Here is a 24,942-nt window from a genome sequence, read left to right on the forward strand (position 1 = left end):
TAACAGTACGTCATTGGTTCAATCGGCCCAGGTCACCAAGACGTACTATTAGGTCATACGTCATAAAGGGGTTAAGGGGAGATCATGCAGTGATACAATATGAGATCTGCCTTCTCTCTGATGCATAATTAGTGTAAGAAATGGTACCAGGCAAGTTTATTTATTTTTTGTGAATCGTGAATCGAATCACAAAAGGGCTCAAATTAGCATGAAACTTTTCGGCTCATAAAGTGCAGATTAAATCATTTAAAATTTTGATAGATCAGGCTTTTATGGACATGATACCAAATATGTATATTTTTTATTTTTTCATTGCTTTTTTTTTGAAGGGGGAAATTGGGAATGGTTTAAACTTTTATTATTTTTTTATTTTGTTATCATTTTTTATATTTCCTTTTAGATTTTTTGCAAGATTTGTTTTATTTCAATTTATTTTTCAGGCTCCATAAGGGACTTCTTTTGATCGCTTATACTATTGAATGCAGTATCACTGTAGTATTGCAGTTTATAGCTGTGAGCTTGGACGTTCTCTCACGATCCATAATCACGCTAAAATGGCAGCTGCATTCCCTGACTAAGCTTTTATACAGACTGTGATAGTGACTCTTGATTGGCTGCACTAAACCAATTGATGTGAAAGCTACAACCCATTATGGAGAAAGGGTTGGTGCCTGAGGTCATCCTTCTGCATTGTGTAAAATGTTGACAGACATTTTTTTGATGATTCGTGTAAATCAAAGCACAAATTGATCGACTTCACCAGGACTTTCTAATTTCATTATATTTGGTACAAATTTGATATTCTCATCTCTAATAATAATAACAACTCTATATTGAAATACTAATAATGACACTATACTCTTATAGTAATAATAACACTATACTATTTTATTCACTGGGCAACCCAAATGCTCAATTCGTAACGCTGTGTGCTGACATTCCACCAAGGACAACATGTGCATGGAGTTTACATAGTTACATATTGTAGCTGCATACTTTACAGGATTGAAGTACAGTCATATGTCTATCAGGTTCAACCGAGGGATGGAAAATTATTTCCTTTAGGAAACCTGCTTTCCTCCCACCCTTCAACGTCAAGGTGATAGGGAAATTAGATTGTCAGTGATAACAATTTCTGTAAAGGACTGCGGAATATGTTAGCGCTGTAAAACCTAAAAAGGCATCCGTGTACACTTTTGTCATATATAAGTCAAAATTTACATAATTGCCATTAGTATGCATAGCAAAATTTGGGTATTTATTTTTATTTAAATGTTAGAGATTGAACCAACTCGCTCTGAAAACAATATAAAAACAAGAAGGTTAATTATTCTTTTTTCTTGTTCACTCCAACTTACACTCCAGCTCATTTTTCTCGGTCTTGGTGGTTATTATTTATACATTTTGTAGCTCATGTGTGCCATACCTGATTTTTTTTAAAGATACAATATTGAAAAAAACAGGCGTAGATCATAGCTCCTGGATTTATTTTTGGAAAAAAGTAAACCCCTTTGAAGATAGATCTAAGTATTACAATGAACATGATTTCGTGGATTCTTCCTACTTCCCGAAAAGCAGTGACTCACTGAATCTGTAACGTAAGGACTGACCTGCTTAAATAAGAAAAGCTTTGATCTATGAACAGAGCTCATTTTCAAGAACTTATAATAATAAAGTTGTTCAGAGCAGATTGAAGTCATTGCATATTTATAACGGTGATTATTTTATCTTGAAATGTGCACTTGTTCCTTTGCTGAAAAATTGAAGACGACGAGTGATGAAACAGGCCAGTAGAATCATTTATAGAGTCGAAAAAAAAAAAACTGATTAATGTTAGTCTGAACAAGTGGAAAACAAGAATACCAACATTTCGAGACACATAAACAAAAAAAGTGAGCTAGAAAAAAATGTCTCATAGTGGCTTCGGGATTTTGAAATGGTATGTTGGCCAAATGAAATGGAAGTGGTGAAGAACCATTTCATGAATGGTAACCCTTGTGGCTACCATCGATAAAGCCCAAAGAATCAACATTGATGACATTTTTTTGAAACATGAGTGTGAAGATACAAGAAAACGCAAAGATGAAGAATAGATAACACAAGAGGAATTTTCAGCCACAGTTTTTAGAAATAGAACGTTAATGTTGAATCTTGAATAAATCATGCCCTAGCGTTAGCCAGCAAAGAAGATTAGAAGAAAACAACATGGCCAAAATTAATGCTAAATAATTATTAATAAATAAAAAAGTATAAACAGAAATTTCAAAACTATTGTCAATGTATATTATATTCTACTAGAGGAAGTGATATGGTAGGACCACAAAATACTGGAACTAGTGTCAGTGGAATAAAAATAATTAGTTTACTTTTTACTCAAAGTGTTTAATTTTTAACAATTTGGCATTGTCAGTACCCAACTTTATTACCATATTTGCTCTTTTTCATTAATCTGTGAAATTCAAAAGAAATTTAAAAAATAATCGTTATGTATTTATAATGAAATATTTACTCATATAAAGCACATTTCATATATAGAAAGTGATTATGGAAGATAGTGGCTTTATACACATATATTCATTGCAAGAAAGAGTTGTGTATAAAGGTCAAATTTCTTAAAACAAGTCTGTCCGCACAAAATGACTGTTCAAGTAAGAGCGGTTCACACTTGGTGCAGAAAAGCAGTTTAATTCTTCCGTCCTAGCCACTTTTTTTCCATCTATCCCAATCCTTCCTTGGCTCGTATAAAGTCAGCACTGTTGATCAAAGAAGACCATGGCAAGTAGGCATCATGCACCTATGCTTGGTTTGAACAATCATTTTGTACCAACATACTCTCTATAATCAATCTTTAAAACATAGAAGATGGTATGGGAATTTGTGGCTAAAATATTCCAGTGAGAACATGTTAAAAAATCAATTAAAATTCAAATGCTTGAGTTTGAAATTTGTACATTTTCAAGAAAATTTATTGAGACCGGCAATTTTTACAACAATCTTAAAGCACCACTCCAGTATTTTTTTTTCAGCGCTGGAGTGGTGCTTCTAATTAAAGGTCACTGCCCCTAGTCTTATACTCATATACTGTACTTACCTGCTGCTGTATTTATCTTTTATCTTTACCATCTTGTGACCTTAACTTCTGACTGGTCGGAAATCAAAAGTAATGGTCACAAGCTCTCAATGCAAATGTATGAGAGCCAGAAAGAAATTCTCATGAACTTGCATTGAAAAGTGATCTTCGGCTTGCTCCAACAAACTGCAGGAGATCGATGGGAGCGGTGGCAATACAAGGTGAATATGGCGGCAGGTAAATATGAGAGTAGGGGCAGGGGCCTTAGATTAGAAGCACCACTTCAGCACTGCAAAAATAAAACAAAAACCACAGGAGTAGTGCTTTAATGAAAAGTCAACAAGATGTTCCTAATTTATTAATAGGTGTATGTCTCCTATTAGGTTGCATCTATAGCAGCCCATGTTTCAGATAAACATATCATAGCTAGTGTGGTTGGAGCTTAAATTTACAACAATTTCTGGCATAAAATGTAGTACATTTGTTGGCCTGTGGGTTGCCATGCCCCCTCTTATGACCTGTGGTGAGAAAAGGGAAAAAATTCCAAACTACTGCACAAATGTTGTGTGTATGCGAATTTAAAACTTTGTGTATCTATTACTTCTGGCTTTTAGAGCCATCATTTTTGACCTGGTTGAGCCTTTTCTTGGGATCCTTCTGTATATATGTAGTATCTTTCAGTGAATGTGTATGCCTGTGATCTTACATTTTTTAGCGTAAGTGGTTGCAAAATTCTGTGGTGATTATTTTTCATAAAAGTTCTCTTTCATTAAATGCTTATCCCCAATTATAGGCTATTCTAAAGAAACAAACTGCTCTTCCCGGTTCTTCGGCTAGTCTCATCACAGCCAAAGCCAGACACTGGGAGCAGGGTGGAGGATCGCCGATGGACCCGGGGAAGATGAGTGCAGCATGCAATATTTCTTTATAATAGCCTGCAGGAAGGGACTACCTTTTAATGAATGGGAACAATCCTTTTAATATATCCTTATAACAGGCTCTATTTTTGCGCCTTGATAAAAGGTACTATTTCTTTCAGGGTTATTTAGAACAGGAAACAACTGAGTACCTATCCCTCTTTAGGCTTCTTCATCACAAATAACACTTCCGTGAAAACAGGGAAAACTTAGTCATAAAAGCATTTCCCCAACAGACAAATCTATGTTTGTATGGCAGTCTACTGTGGGGCAGGAAAAAGTTGTCGGGGACCCAAATCATTGACTTGTCTCCTCACTTACATTCTTGTGTCCTGCATCCAGCTGAGTTTTCTTTAACCCCTTTCCTGACCAGGCTATTTTTCGCATTTCCGTTTTATTTTGTCCGTCCTTTATTCCAAGAGCCATAAGATTTTTTATTTTTCCATCCACATAAAGTCATGGCTGAAAGTGTTGACACCGTTTTGCTCCAGCAAATGAATTATTGCAGTTACATTTGTTTTGTGATATACATGTTTATTTCCTTTGTGTGTATTGGAACAACACAAAAAAAATTGAGAAAAAAGGCAAATTGGACATTAATTTCACCCAAATACCGAAAAAAGGGCCGAACATAATTGTTGGAACACTCAAATTCATGTTTGGTTGCATACCCTTTGGAATGAATAACTGCAATCAGTCACTTCCTACAGTTATATGAAAAAGTTTGGGCACCCCTATTAATCTTAAGCTTAATGTTTTATAAAAATTGGTGTTTTTGCAACAGCTATTTCAGTTTGATATATGTAATAACTGTTGGACACAGTAATGTTTTTGCCTTGAAATCAGGATTATTGTACTAACAGAAAATGTGCAATCTGCATTCAAACAAAATTTGACAGGTGCATAAGTATGGGCACCCTTATCATTTTCTTGTTTTAAATACTCCTACCTACTTTTTACTGACTTACTAAAGCACTTTTTTTGGTTTTGTAACCTCATTGAGCTTTGAACTTCATAGCCAGGTGTATGCAATCATGAGAAAAGCTACTTAAAGTGGCCACTTGCAAGTTGTTCTCCTGTTTGAATCTCCTCTGAAGAGTGGCATCATGGGCTCCTCAAAACAACTGTCAAATGATCTGAAAACAAAGATTATTCAACATAGTTGTTCAGGGGAAGGATACAAAAAGCTGTCTCAGAGATTTAACCTGTCAGTTTCCACTGTGAGGAACATAGTAAGGAAATGGAAGAACACAGGAACAGTTCTTGTTAAGGCCAGAAGTGGCATGCCAAGAAAAACATCAGAAAGGCAGAGAAGAAGAATGGTGAGATCAGTCAAGGACAATCCTCAGACCACCTCCAGAGAGCTGCAGCATCAACTTGCTACAGATGGTGTCACTGTGCATCGGTCAACTATACAACGCACTTTGCACAAGGAGAAGCTGTATGGGGGAGTGATGCGAAAGAAGCCGTTTCTGCAAGCACGCCACAAACAGAGTCGGCTGAGGTATGGAAAAGCATATTTGGAGAAGCCAATTTCTTTTTGGAAGAAGGTCCTGTGGACTGATGAAACCAAGATTGAGTTGTTTGGTCATACAAAAAGGCGTTATGCATGGCAGCAAAAAAACACAGCATTCCAAGAAAAACACTTGCTACCCACAGTAAAATTTGGTGGAGGTTCCATCATGCTTTGGGGCTGTGTGGTCAATGCCGGCACCGGGAATCTTGTTAAATTTGAGGGTCGCATGGATTCCACTTAGTATCAGCAGATTCTTGACAATAATGTTCAAGAAACAGTGACAAAGTTGAAGTTACGCAGGGGATGGATCTTTCAGCAAGACAATGATCCAAAACACCGCTCCAAATCTACTCAGGCATTCATGCAGAGGAACAATTACAATGTTCTGGAATGGCCATCCCAGTCCCCAGACCTGAATATCATTGAACATCTGTGGGATCATTTGAAGAGGGCTGTCCATGCTCGGCGACCATCAAACTTAACTGAACTGGAATTGTTTTGTAAAGAGGAATGGTCAAAAATACCTTCATCCAGGATCCAGGAACTCATTAAAAGCTACAGGAAGCGACTAGAGGCTGTTATTTTTGCAAAAGGAGGATCTACTAAATATTAATGTCACTTTTCTGGTGAGGTGCCCATACTTATGCACCTGTCAAATTTTGTTTGAATGCAGATTGCACATTTTCTGTTAGTACAATAAACCTCATTTCAAGGTAGAAACATTACTGTGTCCAACAGTTATTACATACATCAAACTGAAATAGCTGTTGCAAAAACACCAATTTTTACAAAACATTAAGCTTAAGATTAATAGGGGTGCCCAAACTTTTTCATATAACTGTATAACCATCAAAAAGCTTCTTACACCTTTCAACTGGAAGTTTGGACCACTTGTATTTTGCAAACTGCTCCAGGTCTCTCATATTTGAAGGCGTCTTCTCCCACAAGTAATTTTAACCTCTTTCCACAGGTTTTCAATGTGATCTAGATCAAGAGTCTTTGCTAGCTGATTCAAAACTCTTCAGCGCTTTGTTTTCATCCATTTCAGGGTGCTTTATGAAGTATGCTTGGGGTCATTGTCCTGCTCGAAACCCATGACCTAGGACGCAAACACAGCTTTCTGACACTGGGCACTACATTGCGACCCAAAAGTCTTTAGTAATCTTCAGATTCCATAATGCCTGACACACAGTCAAGTAACCCAGTTCCAGAAGCAGCAAAACAACCCCAAAACATCTTTGAATCTTTACTATATTTGACTGTAGGTACTGTGTTCTTTTCTTTGTAAGCCTCTTTTCGTTTTCGGTAAACAGTAGAATGATATGCTTTACCAAAACGCTCTATCATGGTCTCATCTGTCCAGAATACACTTTCCCAGGAGGATTTTGGCTTACTCATGTATATTTTGGCAAACTCCAGTCTAGCTTTTATGTCTGTGTGTTAGCAGTGGGGTCATCCTGAGTCTCCTGCCATAGTGTTTCATTTCATTCAAATGTCAACAGATAGTTTGTGCAGACACTGATGGACCCTGAGCTAGCAGAACAGCTTGAATTTCTTTGAAATTTGATTGGGGCTGCTTGTTCATCATCCAGACAATTCTGTGTTGCAACCTTTCATTAATTTTTCTCTGCTGTCCACGTTCAGAGAGATTAGCTATAGTGCCATGGGTTGTAAGCTTCATGATTATGTTGCCCACCATGGACAAAGGAAAATCAAGATCTCTGGAGATTGACTTGTAACCTTGAGACTGTTGATATTTTTCAACAATTTTCGTTCTCATGTCCTCAGACAGTTCTCTTCTCCTCTTTCTGTTCTCCATTCTTAGTGTGGCACACACAGACCCAAAATGCAAAGATTGAGTCAACTTCTCCCCTTTTTATCTGGTTTCAGGTGGGATTTTCATATTGCCCACACTTGTTACTTGTCACAGGTGAGTTTAAACGAGCATCTTATGCTTGAAACAACATTGTTTCCCACAATTTTTGAAAGGTGCCAACAATATTGTCCAGACCCTTTTTAAGTATTTGTGTGAAACTATGTCCAATTTGTCGCTTTTTCTATGTTTTTTGTGTTATTCCTATACACACAAAGAAAACACATATGTGTATAACAAAATGTATGTAATCACAATAATTTCCTTGGCAAAATACTTCATTTTCTGCAACAATTTCAAGCGTGCCAACAATTTTAGCCATGACTGTAGCTGTTTGAGGACTTGCTTTCTTCAGGAAAAGTTGTAGTTTTGAATGACATCATTAATTTATCATGTGATGCACTGGCAGGAAAAAAAAATTCAATTGCCTTGAAATTGCAAAACTAGTGCAATTCAACAATTGTTGAATAAGTTAAAAATGACAGTATGATTCTCCAGGTCAATATGATTTACACAGATACCAAACACGTATAATTTTATTTTAAGTGGTGAGAAAAAAAATTGGAGATCTTGAAAAAAAAACAATTTGCTTTTGTTGCCGTTTTCTGAAACTCGTAACATTTTCATTTTTCGGGGCTGGGTGAGGGCTTACTTTCTACACCCGGAGCTGACATTTTTACATTTACAGGTGCATCTCACTAAATTAGAATATCATAAAAAAGTTTATTTATTTCAGTTCTTCAATACAAAAAGTGAAACTCCTATATAATATAGAGTCATTACACACAGAGGGATCTATTCCAAGTGTTTATTTCTGTTAATGTTGATGATTATGGCGCACAGCCAATGAAAACACAAAAGTCATTATCTCAGTAATTTAGAATAATTAACAAAAATTACCTGCAAAGGCTTCCTACATGTTTAAAAATGCCCCTTAGTCTGTTTCAGTAGGCTCCACAATCATGGGGAAGACTCCTGACTTGACAGATGTCTAGAAGGCAGTCATTGACACACTAAGTAAATGTAAAGTAAATTTTGCATTTAATTTGGAAATCAAGGTCCCAGAGTCTGGAGGAAGAGTGGGGAGGCCACAATCCAAGCTGCTTGAGGTCTAGTGTGAAGTTTCCACAATCACTGATGGTTTGGGGAGCCATGTCATCTGCTAGTGTAGGTCCACTGTGTTTTATCAAGACCAAAGTCAGTGCAGCCGTCTACCAGGACATTTTAGAGCCCTTCATGCTTCCCTCTGCCGACAGGCTTTTTGGAGATGGAAATGTCATTCTCCAGCAGGACTTGGCACCTGTCCATACTGCCAAAAGTACCAATACCTGGTTTACAAACAACAGTATCACTGTGCTTGATTGGCCAGCAAACTCGCCTGACCTTAACTCCATAGAGAATATATTATAGGGAATCTATGGGATATTGACAAGAGGAAGATGAGAGACACCAGACCCAACAATGCAGACGAGCTGAAGGCTGCTATCAAAGCAACCTGGGCTTCCATAACACCTCAGCAGTGCCACAGGCTGATGATATTACAATTTAGTGAGATACACCTGTATAAGAGCAAGATACAGATGTGTGGCTTTTTTTTTCTGAACTGGGACAGCACTAGTCCATGTGTTGTTCTTGGCATTGCAACTCAACTCCTTTAAAGTGAATGGGGCTTAGATGTAATACCACACACAAGTGTGTCATGGCAGGTATAGTCCATATACATGCATACGGTATGCTCAATATTTTTCTTTGTTTTGAACTGTTTTATACAAATGGACTTATGTAGATTTAGAATAGATTCAGTGTTCATTTAAAAATATTTGGAATTCTCTAATATGTTTGATAATAGTGTGCATGGAAGATATTAATATTTGTATCATTTGCAATACCACATTTGACCACATGGTGTGCTATTAACAGGCATGTTGTTTATCAATATGTAGAAGTCATTTATTTCATTGATCAATGCTGCAATATTGTACAGTAAATTATAGAAGTATGTGATGAAGTAAATACATTTTCTAGAAATCCCTATAATGCTTAGATGATCTTTTAATGCATGTCCCATAAAACAGGATAGAAATGACTTTTAAAGTATAAAAAAGAGGACATTGTCAGTAACTCACCCCTGAAACGATGAGTTCACCTCCCAAGTTTTGCACTTCAGCTTTCACCTTGCTACAGATATTAAGCTGGTGGCAGTAGAGTGCGATCCGCTGGAGGTAGGCGAGCAGATCTTGTTTGCATGCAGAATCAGGACACTGCAGGGAAATAAAACAGGAACATCAGTAGACTTGATTAAATGTAACGCAGCTTCTACTGTTAACTGCATATCATTATAAGATAGCAATCAGATAAAATAATATGCAAACAGCATATTAAACATACACTTCATCCACTACAGCACAGCCATTCCAAAATGACAGATGAGAGAATTTCAACCCAGTTCATTTTTTAGGTCTCACATTTTAGTGGATTTAGGCAGAGATTCATTAGTAGAAGGACATATGTGACTGTCCACCTAAAGTTTTCTATTAATAAAGATTACCAAGATACATTGGCATCTTTACAAAGTAACGATTCCAATTTATTATGATAAAAACATAATACATTACTACAATATACAATCTTAACCCAGATTTCATCTAACAACCACTTGGAGAACACACAACAACACATGTAGCATAATCATTACAAAGTAATTTCATGTTTTCAAAGCTGTTCAGCACGCAAAAATGATTCCTGTGTATTACCAGCCAATAGGTAAAATAAGGACACACCTAAGATATTTTGTATTGGGGGGCTGCTAATAATGAAAGTTCTTAGTATACTGTCACTATTATTATTATAGCGCCATTTATTCCATGGCGCTTTACATGTGAAAAAGGGGGTATAGATAATAAAAGACAAGTACAATAGTACTGAAACAATACAAGTGAATGACTAGTACAGGAGGAGGGAGGACCCTGTCCGCGAGGCCTCACAGTCTACAAGCGATGGGTGAGGATACAGTAGGTGAGGATAGAGCTAGTCGTGCAGTGGTGTGATGGAGTGAGGGTTACTGCATGTTGCAGGCTTGTCAGAAAATGTAGGTTTCAAGGTTTCAACAGTAGGTGAGAGTCTGATATATTGGGGTAGAGAGTTGCAGAGTAGGGGATATGAATGTGAGAAATCTTGTATGCGATTGTGGGAAGATGAGATAAGAGGGGCGTAGAGAAGGAGATCATGGAAGGATCGGAGGTTGCGTGCAGGTATGTACCGGGAGGCTAGGTCACAGATGTATGGAGGAGACAGATTGTGGATGGCTTTGTTTATTATGGCAAGAGTTTTGAACTAGAGTCTCTGGGCAATAGGGAGCCAGTGTAGGGATTAACAGAGAGGAGAGGCTGGGGAATAGTGAGGGGACACGTGGATTAGTCAGGCAGCAGAGTTTAGGATATATTGGAGTGGTGCAAGAGTGTTAGAAGGGAGGCCACAGAGCAGGAAGTTGCAACAGTAGTGGCGCAAGATGATGAGGGTGTGCAGTAGTGTTTTTTGCAGATTCTTAGTTGAGGAATGTCCAGATCCGGTGAAATATTTTTGAGTTGGAGTCGACAGGAAGTGGAAAGGGCTTGGATATGGGGTTTGAATAAGAGATCAGAGTCCAGGGTTACCCCAAGGCTGCAAGCTTGCGGGACTGGGGAGAGTGAGTGAAGAAAACCTTCCATTATGAGTTTGAAGAGACCAATGAATCATACGTGCCTATGTTACACAACATACCCTATGATGCACTTGAGTTTGCAAATAGTCTGAATTAAAAAATCTTCTGTTCTGTGTGTTCTGTGTCTATACCTCCTATACAAACCTATTTGTCTCAATGGTTACAGATAAAACAGAGCTCTTGCAAATTCTGTACAGTTAGAATGGAGTACATCTTTCACATTTACTGCTACACTAAGTATCAAGGGTTGACAAGGAAAGCAGAGGGTCAACTGTACAAAAATCAGTGTATGGTAACCTTGCTCATCATAGTGTGTCCCTTATGTTTCTGTAATAAAACGTACCAGCAAACATGAGCTATGATATTATCAGCTCAGTTCCTTAAATGAAAAATATTGCAATGTTTTCTATTTTATGTTGTAGTGGGCACCATTAACTTTTGACCCCCTAGATAAGTGAAATATAGGGAGTATAATTGTAAAATAAAACTACACATAAGGATGGATTAAAGTTTGTTATTTTAGACATACATAGATCAGCATAAGAGTTATAGTTTAAAAAAACAGTATTATATTTTGGACAAAATTAATTGACTATATGTCTGAAAGATGGGGAGGGGTTTGTGATGAAGAAAAAGAAGGAAAAAGAAGAGAAAAAAGAATAAAGAAGAGGAAAAGAAAAAGGAACAGGAAAAGGAGAAAAAAAGGAAGAGGAGGAACAGAATGATGATGAGGAGGAAAATAAGGTTGATGAGAAGGAGAAGGTGGAGAAAGAAGAGAAGGTGGAGGAGAAGAAAGAGAAGAAAGAGGTAAAAGAAAGATAATGTGCAGAAGAAGAAAAGGGGGAGGAGGAAAAGACTGAGAAGAAGGAGCAAGAAGAAAAAAAAAGGGGGTGAGAATGAAGAGTAGGAGATTGAGGAGAAGTACAGTACAGACCAAAAGTTTGGACACACCTTCTCATTTAAAGATTTTTCTGTATTTTCATGACTTTAAAAATTGTACATTCACACTAAAGGCATCAAAACTATGAATTAACAAATGTGGAATTACATACTTAACGAAACAGTGTGAAACAACTGAAAATATGTCTTATATTCTAGGTTCTTCAAAGTAGTCACCTTTTGCTTTGATGACTGCTTTGCACACTCTTGGTATTCTCTTCATGAGCTTCAAGAGGTAGTCACCGGAAATGGTTTTCACTTCCCAGGTGTGCCCTGTCAGGTTTAATAAGTGGGCTTTCTTGCCTTATGAATGGGGTTGGGACCATCAGTTGTGTTGTGCAGAAGACAGGTGGGTACACAGCTGATAGTAGTAATGATGTAATGAATAGATTGTTAGAACTTGTATTATGGCAAGAAAAAAACAGCTAAGTAAAGAAAAACAAGTGGACATCATTACTTTAAGAAATTAAGGTCAGTCAGTCCGAAAAATTGGGAAAACTTTGAAAGTGTCCCCAAATGCAGTTGCAAAACCCATCAAACGCTCCAAAGAAACTGGCTCACATGACAAAGAGTCACCTCTGCTTCTGAGGATAAGTTTATCCGAGTCACCAGCCTCAGAAATCGCAGGTTAACAGCAGCTCAGATTAGAGACCAGGTCAATGCCACACAAGTTCTAGCAGCAGACACATCTCTTCAACAAATGTTAAGAGGAGACTTTGTGCAGTAGGCCTTCATGGTAAAATAGCTGCTAGGAAACCACTGCTAAGGACAGGCAGCAAGCAGAAGAGACTTGTTTGGGCTAAAGAACACAAGGAATGGACATTAGACCGGTGGAAATCTGTGCTTTGATCTGATGAGTCCAAATTTGAGGTCTTTGGTTCCAACCACCGTGTCTTTGTGCGACGCAGAAAAGGCGAACGGATGGACTCGACATGCCTGGTTCCCACTGTGAAGCATGGAGGAGTAGGTGTGATGGTGTGGGGGTGCTTTGCTGGTGACACTGTTGGGGATTTATTCAAAATTGAAGGCATACTGAACCAGCATGGCTACCACAGCATCTCGCAGCGGCATGCTATTCCATCCGGTTTGCATTTAGTTGGACCATCAATTATTTTTTAACAGGACAATGACCCCAAACACACCTCCAGGCTGTGTAAGGGCTGTTTGACCAAGAGGAAGAATGATGGGGTGCTACGCCAGATGAACTGGCCTCCACAGTCACCAGACCTGAACCCATTCAAGATGGTTTGGGGTGAGCTGGACCGCAGAGTGAAGGCAAAAGGACCAACAAGTGCTAAAGGAACTCCTTCAAGATTGTTGGAAGACCATTTCCGGAGACTACCTCTTGACATTCATCAAGAGAATGCCAAGAGGGTGCAAAGCAGTCATCAAAGCAAAAGGAGGCTACTTTGAAGAACCTAGAATATAAGACATATTTTCAGTTGTTTCACACTTTTTTGTTAAGTATGTAATTCCACATGTGTTAATTCATAGTTCTGATGCCTTCAGTGTGAATGTACAATTTTCAAAGTCATGAAAATACAGAAAAATCTTTAAATGAGAAGGTGTGTCCAAACTTTTGGTCTGTACTGAAGAAGGAAGAGAAAAAAGTGAAAAAGGAGGAAAATAAGAAGGAAGAGTAGAAGGTGGAGAAGAAGGAGAAGCAGGAGGAGGAGATTAAGAAGAAGGTGAAGGAAAAGGCAGAGAATGAAGAGGTGGAGATTGAGAAGAAGATGGAGAAGAAGAAGGAGAAAGAGGAGAAGATTTTGGAGCTGAAGGAGGAATAGAAGGAAGAGAATAAGAAGGAGGAGAATAAGAAGGAAGAGGAGAAAGAGGAGAAGGAAGAGGTGGTAGAGGAACTGAAAAAAGTAGTAGAAGATGGAGAATAAAGAAAAGGAGAAAATGAAGAAAAAACTGGAGACGAAGAAAAAAAAAGAAGTAGGAAAACGACAACAATGTAAGCATCAAAAAGACATTAAAATTAGGCTTGATGTATAATGTAGGACAATATGACCAGGAAGGGCAATAGTGAAAGAAGGTACAGTTTATATATAATATCTCAATTAGAATCTGCCCCCTAAATAGCCAGAGTTGTCTCTCAGTCATTTATGGCATGTCATGGTCATATCATGTCATATAGCATGTAATGTAGTTCCTGGACAGAAATGTAAAGTGAATGACATATACATACAGCATCACACACATACATACAGCATCAAAGAAGGAGTGTGTCAAAAACATGACCCTCTTGGCAATTGCTCTCGGTTTAAATGACACTTTGTTTAGCCCAATTCATATTCACAGTCCTTCTCTTCGTTATTGGCAGCCATGAAGTTTAAGTTCATAATGTGAAATATTTATGAAAAAAAATCCATCAAGTGAAGCAGTTTTTTGTATAGAGACTCGTGTTAAATACAAAAGAGAAAATGATAAACAATAATTTAAAACCAAAAACAATGGGCGGAAAAAAAAGAAAAAATTAAAGCTTGCTGTGTCACTGATATTGAAACCCTTTACATTAATTTAGTATGGAAACACATTTTGACTTGCCTGTGGTAAATCACAAAAGAGATTCACCTGTGATTAATTGTCAGTGCCCATGTGACAAGAATTAGCAATGAATGATGACTTAACTGTTATAACAAGCCATATGGTAGGCCCTGTTCCTTTGTCACAATAGTGAAGACAAAGGAGCTGTCTGTGGACATCAGAACTGCTATTATTAGCAAACACAAGACTTCTAAAGGGTATAAGGCCATCTCCAAAGACCTTGGTATCCCAGTTTCAACAGTGCGCAATGTTATTAAGAATAGTGTTGAGCCACCCCCGTAGTGTTCGAGTTCGGTTCGGTTCGTCGAACTGTTCGTCGAACACCTTCGAACACCGTTAAAACCAATGGCAGGCAAACAAAAACACATAGAAACACATAGAAAACACCTTCAAAGGTGTCCAAAAGCTGACAAACTGCTCAGAAGACATAACTAACACATGGAAAAGTGACAAGTACATATAGTCATGCGAAAATAAAAGAGGTGGAGGAGTAAAAGGAGGGGGAGACACAGATATAGGCATGTCATGCCCTTCTAAAATCCAAAAAGTGAGAAGCCGACACGTCCTGTCCGCTCTTGCCCGTGCCACCTCCGTGTCGCCGGGTTTGTGCCAGAGCCGCGGTGAACCCTGATGGCCAGCCCCCCTCTCCCAATACTGGTGCCTGTCCGCTGGTGGGTCGAGCGAGCCCCCCTGTGGTGGAGGCAGCTCTAAGCTTTTTAATTTAAATTGTCTCTCTAATTTGAATGAATACACTTTAAATCCATTTACAAAGATCTATTGGAGGGCAAGTCTCATGGCAGCAGCCGCGTAATTCCAGCTCCAGTAGCGTCCACTAAAGCTGCTGCAGTTAAAAAGCTTTTATAAGGATCGAGCTCGGCTGTCCACCGCAAGGCATCCTACTGCCAGTCCCAGCCCCTATGCCTTGTGGTGCCTCCTGATGCTCTTCACTGAGTATCCCATGGTCCCGAAGCATTTCCTTTGAAAAAATTAAGTGTCTAAACTACAGGTGGTGTAGCTTGCTTAACAGCCGGGATAATCCGCTGACTAGCAGACACTGCTACTAGGCACAAAGTATTTCCTGGGCTAGATGCAGTTAAAAATTTGTAATTAGATAATCTCGTTGGATGCTGAGAAAGCATTCCATAGAGTCTTCTGGCACGCCATATATGATTCTCTTAAAAAGCTTGGGGTAGGGGTCTAGGGGACCCTTTTATAGCCAAAATCACGGCCCTGTATCACAATACGTCACCTAGGCTGAAGATAAATGGAACTGTAGCACCCTGAGGGCTCGGTTGCTACAGAGGTATTGCACCTCACCCAGAGGTGTGATATCTCACTCTCAGGTAAGGATGGAGTGTGGATCAGGACCCGACACCTGCATGCATTACACCACATTGCCGTGGGGCAGGGCGACCAATATGCCTCTGAGATGGGCACGACAGTCCCTGTCCCTGGCTGGAATGGGGGGAGGGAACACTGAGGAAGGGGAACCCTGTAGTGCAGGAGCAGGGAGTAAGCAGTTCCTGGGTGCATTGAGAAGGGAGTATAAAAGGTGGGCACCATCTTAGTTCAGTGCAGAGAAGTCTGAGCAGAAGTGGCAGGGAGCAGGGGCTCTGCATGAGCTCTGCTCCGGAGGCAGGCCTAGTAACAGTGGCCCAGGCCTGGAAGAGGGAGAAGGAAGGAAGAGGAGCGGAGAAGGCTCCAGGAACGAGGAATGAAGGGATCCCAGGGGTGCGGACGGGCGAGTCGCCACCGCACGCCCGAATCCACCTGCGTGAAGGGGTCAGGCCAAAGGGGGAGACTGGTCCCCGAAACTAGTGGAGGCAGGAAACGACCCTCAGCTAGAAACCGGAGGCTGTGACATTTTATGTGGCGCAGCCCCTCGCTACACCCGCTAGGAAGGCACCACATAGGGTCAGGGAAACTGGCGCCAAGTTTACCAAGAGGAGGCCCGAGGCAGCCGGACAGAAGGGTTGGTAAGAAAGGCCAGACAAAAGACACACAAAGAGGGTCCTGTAAAGCGCTCCAAAGTTATCTGGGAGTTGTCTGAGCCCCTCACCTGGTGAGCACAGTACGACGTGGGCAGCCGTTACCTGCAGACGTGGTCTGGATAATAAGAACTGTGAGTAAAGGCCCTGGACTGCATCACTGACTCCGTGTCGTTACTGCTGCTGCCCTGCACCATCACCCCCATCCTCCGCATACACTGCCCTGAGGCTATACTCCTCCCGTGGGGAGTTATGCTACGCTCTGCTGCACCCACAACACCAGCCTCAGCGGTCTGCCCTGCAGCGGCGGTTCACTCTGACCGCAATCCACGGGTGGCGTAGTCGGACATTTAAACATCAAAACCACATAAATAGTTCCGCCACTGGTTTGACCACCCTGAGCCACGGAATCGGGTTTCCGCCACGAAGACTACAACCACCAGCATGCACCAAAAAGGGTCCGGCTCCGGGTGTCCCAAGGCCCAGGGTGTGCATCAGAACATTTTCATCACCTTTCACAATCACCAATGGGACAAGGCAGGGATGTCCTCTGTCCCCTCTCTTATACATCCTAGTGACGGAGCACCTGCTCTCATCAATTCGCCATAACCCCAATATTAGGTGGATTGAGGTGGGAGGCACCGAGTACAAGTGCTCTCTATTTGCTGATGATGTCCTAGTATATATCACTCAATCACATATATCCATCCATGCTGTTATGGCTGAAATAGATCACTTTGTTACATGGTCAAATTTTAAAATCAATGCAGCGAAGTCTGAGGCCCTCGATGTCTCCCTCCCCAAATCCATATAGGATTCCATCCAGTCCAACTTTCCCTTTGCCTGGCCCTCACAGGGTATCAAATACTTAGGAATTCCTATTCATAGAGACCTCTCCCATCTATGTTATCTTAATTTTGGGCCCTTTATTGAACAACTCCATACAGACCACAGTTGGCAAGTTAGAACTGTAAGATTCACTACGTGAACCACTGGTGTTTTGTGGAAAAGCACATGTACACTGCGTTCCAAATTATTATGCAAAAAGTGTTTAGGAGTGATAAGGGAAGAATTTGTTTGTTTGTCAGTTAAACTCATTGATGGTGATGTGTGTCAGGGCTCTTTATATCACTGTAAGCAATTGCAGACACCTGTGCTAATTAGTTTGGCAGGTGTGTCCAATGAAAGGCAAGACTACTTAAGAAGGCTGTCTCACATTATTAAGCAGCCTACATTTTCTGCCAAAATGGGAAAGAAAAAGGATGTGTCGGCTGCTGAGAAGCAACAAATTGTGGAGTGTTTAGGTCAAGGCATGACTACAATCAACATTGTGCGATGATCAGGATGAAGTGTCTTGGCAATCAAGAAGTATGTAGCTGATTCACAGTACACACGTGTGCGTGCTGATAAGGGCAAATTGAGGACTCTTTCCTACAGGCAATTACGTCAGGTTGAAAGAGCAGCGGCAAAAAAGCCTTGTCATAGCAGCAGACAAGTTTTTGAAGCTGCTTGTGCCTCCAACGTCCCCCGAACAACAAGATGCAGGGTCCTTCAGAGGTTTGCAGCTGTGCATACGCCATCCTGTCGACCTCCTCTATCCACTTCACACAAGCAGAAACGGCTCCAGTGGGCCAAACATTACATGAAGACTGATTTCAAAACTGTTTTGTTCACGGATGAGTGCCGTGCAGCGCTCGATGGTCCAGATGGATGGAGTGGAGGATGGCTGGTTGATGGACACCCCACGCAAACACGGCTACAGCGCCAACAAGGAGGAGGTGGAGTAATGTTTTGGGCTGGAATCATGGGGAGAGAGATTGTCGGCCCCTTTAGGATCCCTGAAGGCGCTAAAGATGAACTCCATAATGTATGTGGATTTTCTCAAACAGCACTTCCTGCCATGGTTCAAGAAGAAGAACCGTGTATTTCACAGCAAGATCATTTTTCAGCATGATAATGCACCATCTCATGCTGCACATAAAACATCTCCATCTCTGGCTGATATGGGCATAAAAGGGGACAAACTTATGGTGTGACCCCCATGCTCCCCTGACCTCTACCCCATTCAGAACCTTTGGAGCATCATTAAAAGGAGTGTCTATGATGGCGGGAGGCAGTTCACATCTAAGCAACAGCTCTGGGAGGGTATTCTGTCCTCATGCAAAACAATTGAAGCAGAAACCATCCAAAACCTGACAAATTCAATGGACGAGAGAGTTCAGAAGCTCCTTTCGAACAAGGGGTCCTATGTGAAAATGTAACATCACCTACAATAAAGTTTTGAGTTGAAAACTGTTTGATTTCAGTTACTAACAACCTGCTAATGCTTATAATTTCAAAAATGACCATTTTTTTGGTCTTTATTAAAATGAAAAGGTTGATCGAAAAGTTTGGGGGATCTAAGAGTGTGGCAACCCAGTAGTCATGATTACTTCGAATTCTGACAATATGAGGGTCATGCTGCAGGTAGTGCAGCAAGAAGGCACTTATGTGTCTTGCGCATCTCGGAGCCCCAAAATTATTTTCCGGGCTAGATGCAGCTAAAAATTATTATTAATTTTAAATCTGGTGAAGCTTTAGTATAGATGGCCTAATAGGATCAGTGCTGCACACTGCTACAAAGCCCAAATTATTTTCCAGTCAAGATACAGATAAACATGATTAGTAATTTTAAATCTGGTGGAGCTTATTATAGATGGCCTAATAGAATCAGTGCTGCACACTGCTACAAAGCCCAAATTATTTTCCAGCCAAGATACAGATAAACATGATTAGTAATTTGAAAGCTTAAAACGGTTGGTAGGGTGATTTTAACCAATCATCAAGCTTTTACTCTCCCCAGGATGACACAGGGGTAGAAAAGTCGTTTCGGATCCATGATTTGTTCATCTTTATGAACGTGAGTCTGTCTACATTATCAGTGGAGAGCCGCGTGCGCTTATCTGTCAGCACACCACCAGCAGCGCTGAACACACGTTCAGACAGAACGCTGGCTGCGGGGCATGACAAGATCTCCAAGGCGTAAGTGGCTAACTCCGGCCATTTATCCAGATTGGAAGCCCAAAAAGAGCAAGGGTCCAGTGACACAGTCGTGGCTTCAATGTTTACTTGGAGATACTCCTGTACCATCGTCTCTAGGCGTTGACTATGTGTCAGACTTCTTGTCTCCTGTGGCCTTGCAAAGGATGGGCTAAAAAAGTGGTGAAATGATTCCGCAAAATTGATGTTACCAGCAGATACTGTGGTTCTGTTACGGTTTGAGTGCTGAACACTTGACGGTCCCACGGTTGGCAAGTTGGAACTGTGAGATTCACTACGTGCACCACTGGTATTTTGTGGAAAAGCACATGTAAGATTCTGCAACAGTCTCTGCTGATACTCCTGCATGCGTGCATCCCTTTCTATGGCAGGAATAATTTCTGCAAATTTACTTTTGTACCGGGGATCTAACAGTGTGGCAACCCAGTAGTCAGGATTATTTCTAATTATCACAATTCGAGGGTCATGTTGCAGGTAGTGCAGCAAGAAGGCACTCATGTGTGTTGCGCATCCAGGAGCACCAAGTCCCTGTTGTGTTGGTGGCGAGGTAACAATCATGCTTCCTTCCTCTATCCTCTCCCCCCAACCTCGCACAACAGAAATGTGATCAAGGTCTCCCTCATCTGATGAGTCTTCCATCAGTTCGTCCTCCACTTCTTCCTGGGCTCCTGCACCTTCCTCACTAGTTTGGCTGCTACCATGCGCCCTGGTAAAACCATCTCCCCCACCCTCACATGCCAGCCGCCTTGGTGCTGCCGACCGTCTGGACCTTGCAGATGTTAGCCCTTCCGCATACAACTCCTCCTCCTCTACTTCCTCCACCTCCTCTTGTGCCACCACCTGACTCCGAATTCTGTTTAACATGTGCTCCAGCATGTAAATCACCGGAATAGTCATGCTGATAATGGCATTGTCAGCACTAAACATCTTCGTCGCCATTTCAAAACTGTGCAGAAGGGTGCATAGGTCCCTGATCTGAGACCACTCCTCCAGTGTGATTTGCCCCACCTCTGAATCTCGTTGGCCCAGGCTATACGTCAGAACGTATTGCACCAGGGCATGTCGGTGCTGCCACAGTCGCTGCAACATGTGCAGAGTTGAATTCCACCGGGTAGGCACATCGCATTTTAGCCGGTGAAGTGGCAGGCCCAACGACTTCTGTAGAGATGTAAGTCGCTGAGCTGCGGGATGCGAACGGCGGAAGTGAGCACACAGCGACCGTGCCCTCTGCAGAAGGCCATCTAGTCTGGGATAGTGGGCTAAAATTTGCTGGACAACCAGGTTCAACACGTGAGCCATACAAGGCACGTGTGTGACATTGCCCCGGCGAAGGGCCGCACCCAGGTTTGCAGCATTGTCGCACATGGCCTTCCCCGGTTTAAGGTCCAGTGGAGACAACCATTCATGAAATTGCTTCTCCAGAGCTGACCACAACTCCTCAGCTGTGTGACTCACATTTCCCAGACATTTCAATGTAAAAACCGCCTGATGATGTTGAGCCCTACTGCCAGCATAGTAAGGAGGTATGCAGGATCCCTTCTGCGTAGTTAGAAAGCTTGTGGCATGACCAGACAGGCTTTGGGTGCAGGTGGAAGACCGAGAGGAGGTTGAGGAGGCAGAAGCAGTGGAGGAACTTTGACATAAAGAGGATTGACGCACAACTCGTGGGGACGGCAAGACTTGGACAGCAGCCCCTTGTCCTGCTGTCACCATAGTTACCCAGTGCCCAGTCAGCGACATGTAACGCCCCTGTCCATGCCTACTCGTCCAAGTGTCTGTGGTTAAATGCACCCTGTCACACACAGAGTTTCTCAAAGAAGCGGTGATGTTGTGTGCGACATGCTGGTGGAGCGCAGGCACACCTTTCTTTGAGAAGTAGTGCCGACTGGGCATCTGGTACTGGGGCACTGCGACGGACATAAGGTCTCGAAAATCCTCTGTGTCCACCAGGCGGAAAGGCAGCATTTCTGTAGCCAAGAGCTTGCAGATGGTGAAAGTCAACCTCTTAGCTTTCTCATGGCTAGGAGGAAATGGTCTTTTACTTGTCCACATCTGAGGGACCGAGGGCTGGCTATTGTGCTTACACGGGGTTGATAAGGGTGTCCCCGGCAAACTGCCGGTCTGTGAGGAAGATGCAGGCGGACATGTTAGGTTGCCTTGATCCAAAGGTGGTGCTATCGATGTCGGACAGCGCTCAACACCAGCTGGTGTTACCACCTCCAAAGAAAATGATGACCTGCCAATCACGCTGGCTGTTGCGGGTAAAGAGGTGGCAGGTCTGCGCCCCAAAACAGGTGTGACTGCTGTCCCCCCAGTCACAGAGGATGAAGAGGCCGCGGATGCACAAGATATGGCAGACGGTGGTTGGCCCGGCCGGCTAGGCCGCATTGTAGCACACTGAGCTTCCCACTGCAACTTATGCTTCATGTCCATGTGCCGGTTCATGCAAGAAGTACTCAAACTATGTATTTTTTGGCCTCTACTTAGCTTTTGCTGACAAATGTTACAGATAACACGAGTTGGGTCATCTTTATCGATCTGAAAAAATGCCCAGGCTATACAAGGCTTAGCACCCATGCGACCTGAAGAGCCACCACGACTTGTAGTGAGAGGCAGAATTGTGTTTGAGGATGCAGTTGTTGACGTGCTTCCAGTACTACGTCTCTGTCCAGGAAGGCGCAACCTGACCTCGTCGTCACTAGCATCTTCCTCAACCTCCTCTGCTGACCTCATCTCTTGGCTGACTGTGGGTTGACAGTAAGTGGGATCTCCAACCTCATCATCATCACCCTGTACGTTATCACACCCGTCGTCCTCAGAGCCAACCTGTTCCTGCCCTGACAAAAAACTAAAGTTGTCGCTCCAATCAGGTATTTGAGTCTTATCATCGTCTTCCTCATTTTCTCCACCAACAGGAGTTACAGTTTGGGAATGAGGGTCTACATTATGGTCAGAACTTTCTGCGTCTGGTCCTGGATCTGACTCATAAAGATTCTGGGCATCAGTGCAGATCATTTCCTCGTCTGGATTCACAGAAGCGCTGGAGTCGACCTCTGATTCCCAGGCTATAGTATGAGTAAACAGCTCTGCAGACTCAACCATCTGTTCTACCTCATACTTAGACGGGCAGCTGGAGATTTGGGAGCTGTGAGGAAGCAAGTGCGATTGGGGTGACACCTTTGAGGACTGGAGTATTTGTGATGTTGAAGTTGATGTGGAGGAGAGCCCACTTAAAGGATCACTTGATATCCGTTGAAGCACCTGCTGTTTTTGTGCCTCATCTGGAATTTGTAGCGATTGGCGTGGCCGTAAGAAAGGGATCTTATCACATTGTCCGCTAAAAGAAGCAGACATTTTAGTTTGGCTGGAAGATGGTCTTTCTTCTGCAGATGTTACTGTTGCTTTAACACCTACCCCACGGACACAACCTTTTTTCCCCTTCCCAACACGCCTATTCCCCTTTCCACCAGCAGCAGGCCTTTTTCCACTCATTTTGGTGGTTAACTAATTCACAACTCTGGAGTTGTTTGCACAAAAAAACAATGGATGGGAACCGAGCAGAGCTGAGTGGCCAAACTGTGGTATTAGGCCAATTCTATTGGCTGGGTTAGATGCAGAAAAAAATTATATTCAATTTGCAACCTGATGGAGGTCTGTATAGATGGATTAATAGAACAAGTCCCACACACAGCTAGAAGCCCAATATTTTTTCAGAGGTAGATGCAGAAAAAAATATATTCAGTTTGCAACCTGATGGAGGTCAGTATAGATGGACTAATACAACAAGTCCCACACAGAGCTAGAAGCCCAATATTTTTTCAGAGGTAGATGCAGAAAAAAATATATTCAGTTTGCAACCTGATGGAGGTCTGTATAGATGGATTAATAGAACAAGTCCCACACACAGCTAGAAGCCCAATATTTTTTCAGAGGTAGATGCAGAAAAAAATATATTCAGTTTGCAACCTGATGGAGGTCTGTATAGATGGATTAATAGAACAAGTCCCACACACAGCTAGAAGCCCAATATTTTTTCAGAGGTAGATGCAGAAAAAAATATATTCAGTTTGCAACCTGATGGAGGTCTGTATAGATGGATTAATAGAACAAGTCCCACACACAGCTAGAAGCCCAATATTTTTTCAGAGGTAGATGCAGAAAAAAATATATTCAGTTTGCAACCTGATGGAGGTCAGTATAGATGGACTAATACAACAAGTCCCACACACAGCTAGAAGCCCAATATTTTTTCAGAGCTAGATGCAGAAAAAAATATATTCAATTTGCAACCTGATGGAGGTCAGTATAGATGGACTAATACAACAAGTCCCACACACAGCTAGAAGCCCAAATATTTTTTCAGAGGTACTGTAGATGCAGATAAAAATTAGTTTTAATTTGCAACCTGATGGAGGTCAGTATAGATGGACTAATAGAGAAAGTCCGACACACTGCTAGAAGGCCAAATATTTTTTCAGAGCTAGATGCAGAAAAAAATATATTCAGTTTGCAACCTGATGGAGGTCTGTATAGATGGATTAATAGAACAAGTCCCACACACAGCTAGAAGCCCAATATTTTTTCAGAGGTAGATGCAGAAAAAAATATATTCAGTTTGCAACCTGATGGAGGTCTGTATAGATGGATTAATAGAACAAGTCCCACACACAGCTAGAAGCCCAATATTTTTTCAGAGGTAGATGCAGAAAAAAATATATTCAGTTTGCAACCTGATGGAGGTCTGTATAGATGGATTAATAGAACAAGTCCCACACACAGCTAGAAGCCCAATATTTTTTCAGAGGTAGATGCAGAAAAAAATATATTCAGTTTGCAACCTGATGGAGGTCTGTATAGATGGATTAATAGAACAAGTCCCACACACAGCTAGAAGCCCAATATTTTTTCAGAGGTAGATGCAGAAAAAAATATATTCAGTTTGCAACCTGATGGAGGTCTGTATAGATGGATTAATAGAACAGGTCCCACACACAGCTAGAAGCCCAATATTTTTTCAGAGCTAGATGCAGAAAAAAATTATATTCAATTTGCAACCTGATGGAGGTCAGTATAGATGGACTAATAGAATGATGCTATGCCCAAAAGATTTTACTTCACTAGGTGCAGTAAAAAAATTGGTATTCTATACACAGGTGGTATATCTTGCAACACAGATAGGCTACTCCACTGACTAACACACTCTGCAATAGGCCAAAAAGGATTAGCTTTGCTAGATTCAGCCAAATGCTGTGAAAAAAACTTGCACAGCACTGGCACAGACCTGCCTGGCAAAAACTGATAGGAACTGATGTAACCTAGTCCTGAAAAGGACTCCAATTACAATTAGTCT

The 24,942-nt window shown here is 41.5% G+C and overlaps 1 protein-coding gene across 3 annotated transcripts in view; it reads right to left on the reverse strand.

Moving 5' to 3' along the window:
* The window catches only part of LOC141163824 (catenin alpha-2), a 1,318,034-nt gene that overhangs the window by 257,471 nt on the left and 1,035,621 nt on the right, over positions 1-24,942 (reverse strand). For all 3 annotated transcript variants that reach the window (XM_073649181.1, XM_073649182.1, XM_073649183.1), the window contains one exon: positions 9,503-9,637. In XM_073649181.1, coding sequence (XP_073505282.1) covers positions 9,503-9,637 — 135 coding nt within the window. The remainder of the gene's footprint in view (positions 1-9,502; positions 9,638-24,942) is intronic.

Source organism: Phyllobates terribilis, unplaced genomic scaffold, assembly GCF_046119375.1.
Source record: "Phyllobates terribilis strain yellow unplaced genomic scaffold, ASM4611937v1 Scaffold_1__5_contigs__length_1240528914, whole genome shotgun sequence".
NCBI classification, from domain to species: Eukaryota; Metazoa; Chordata; class Amphibia; order Anura; family Dendrobatidae; genus Phyllobates; species Phyllobates terribilis.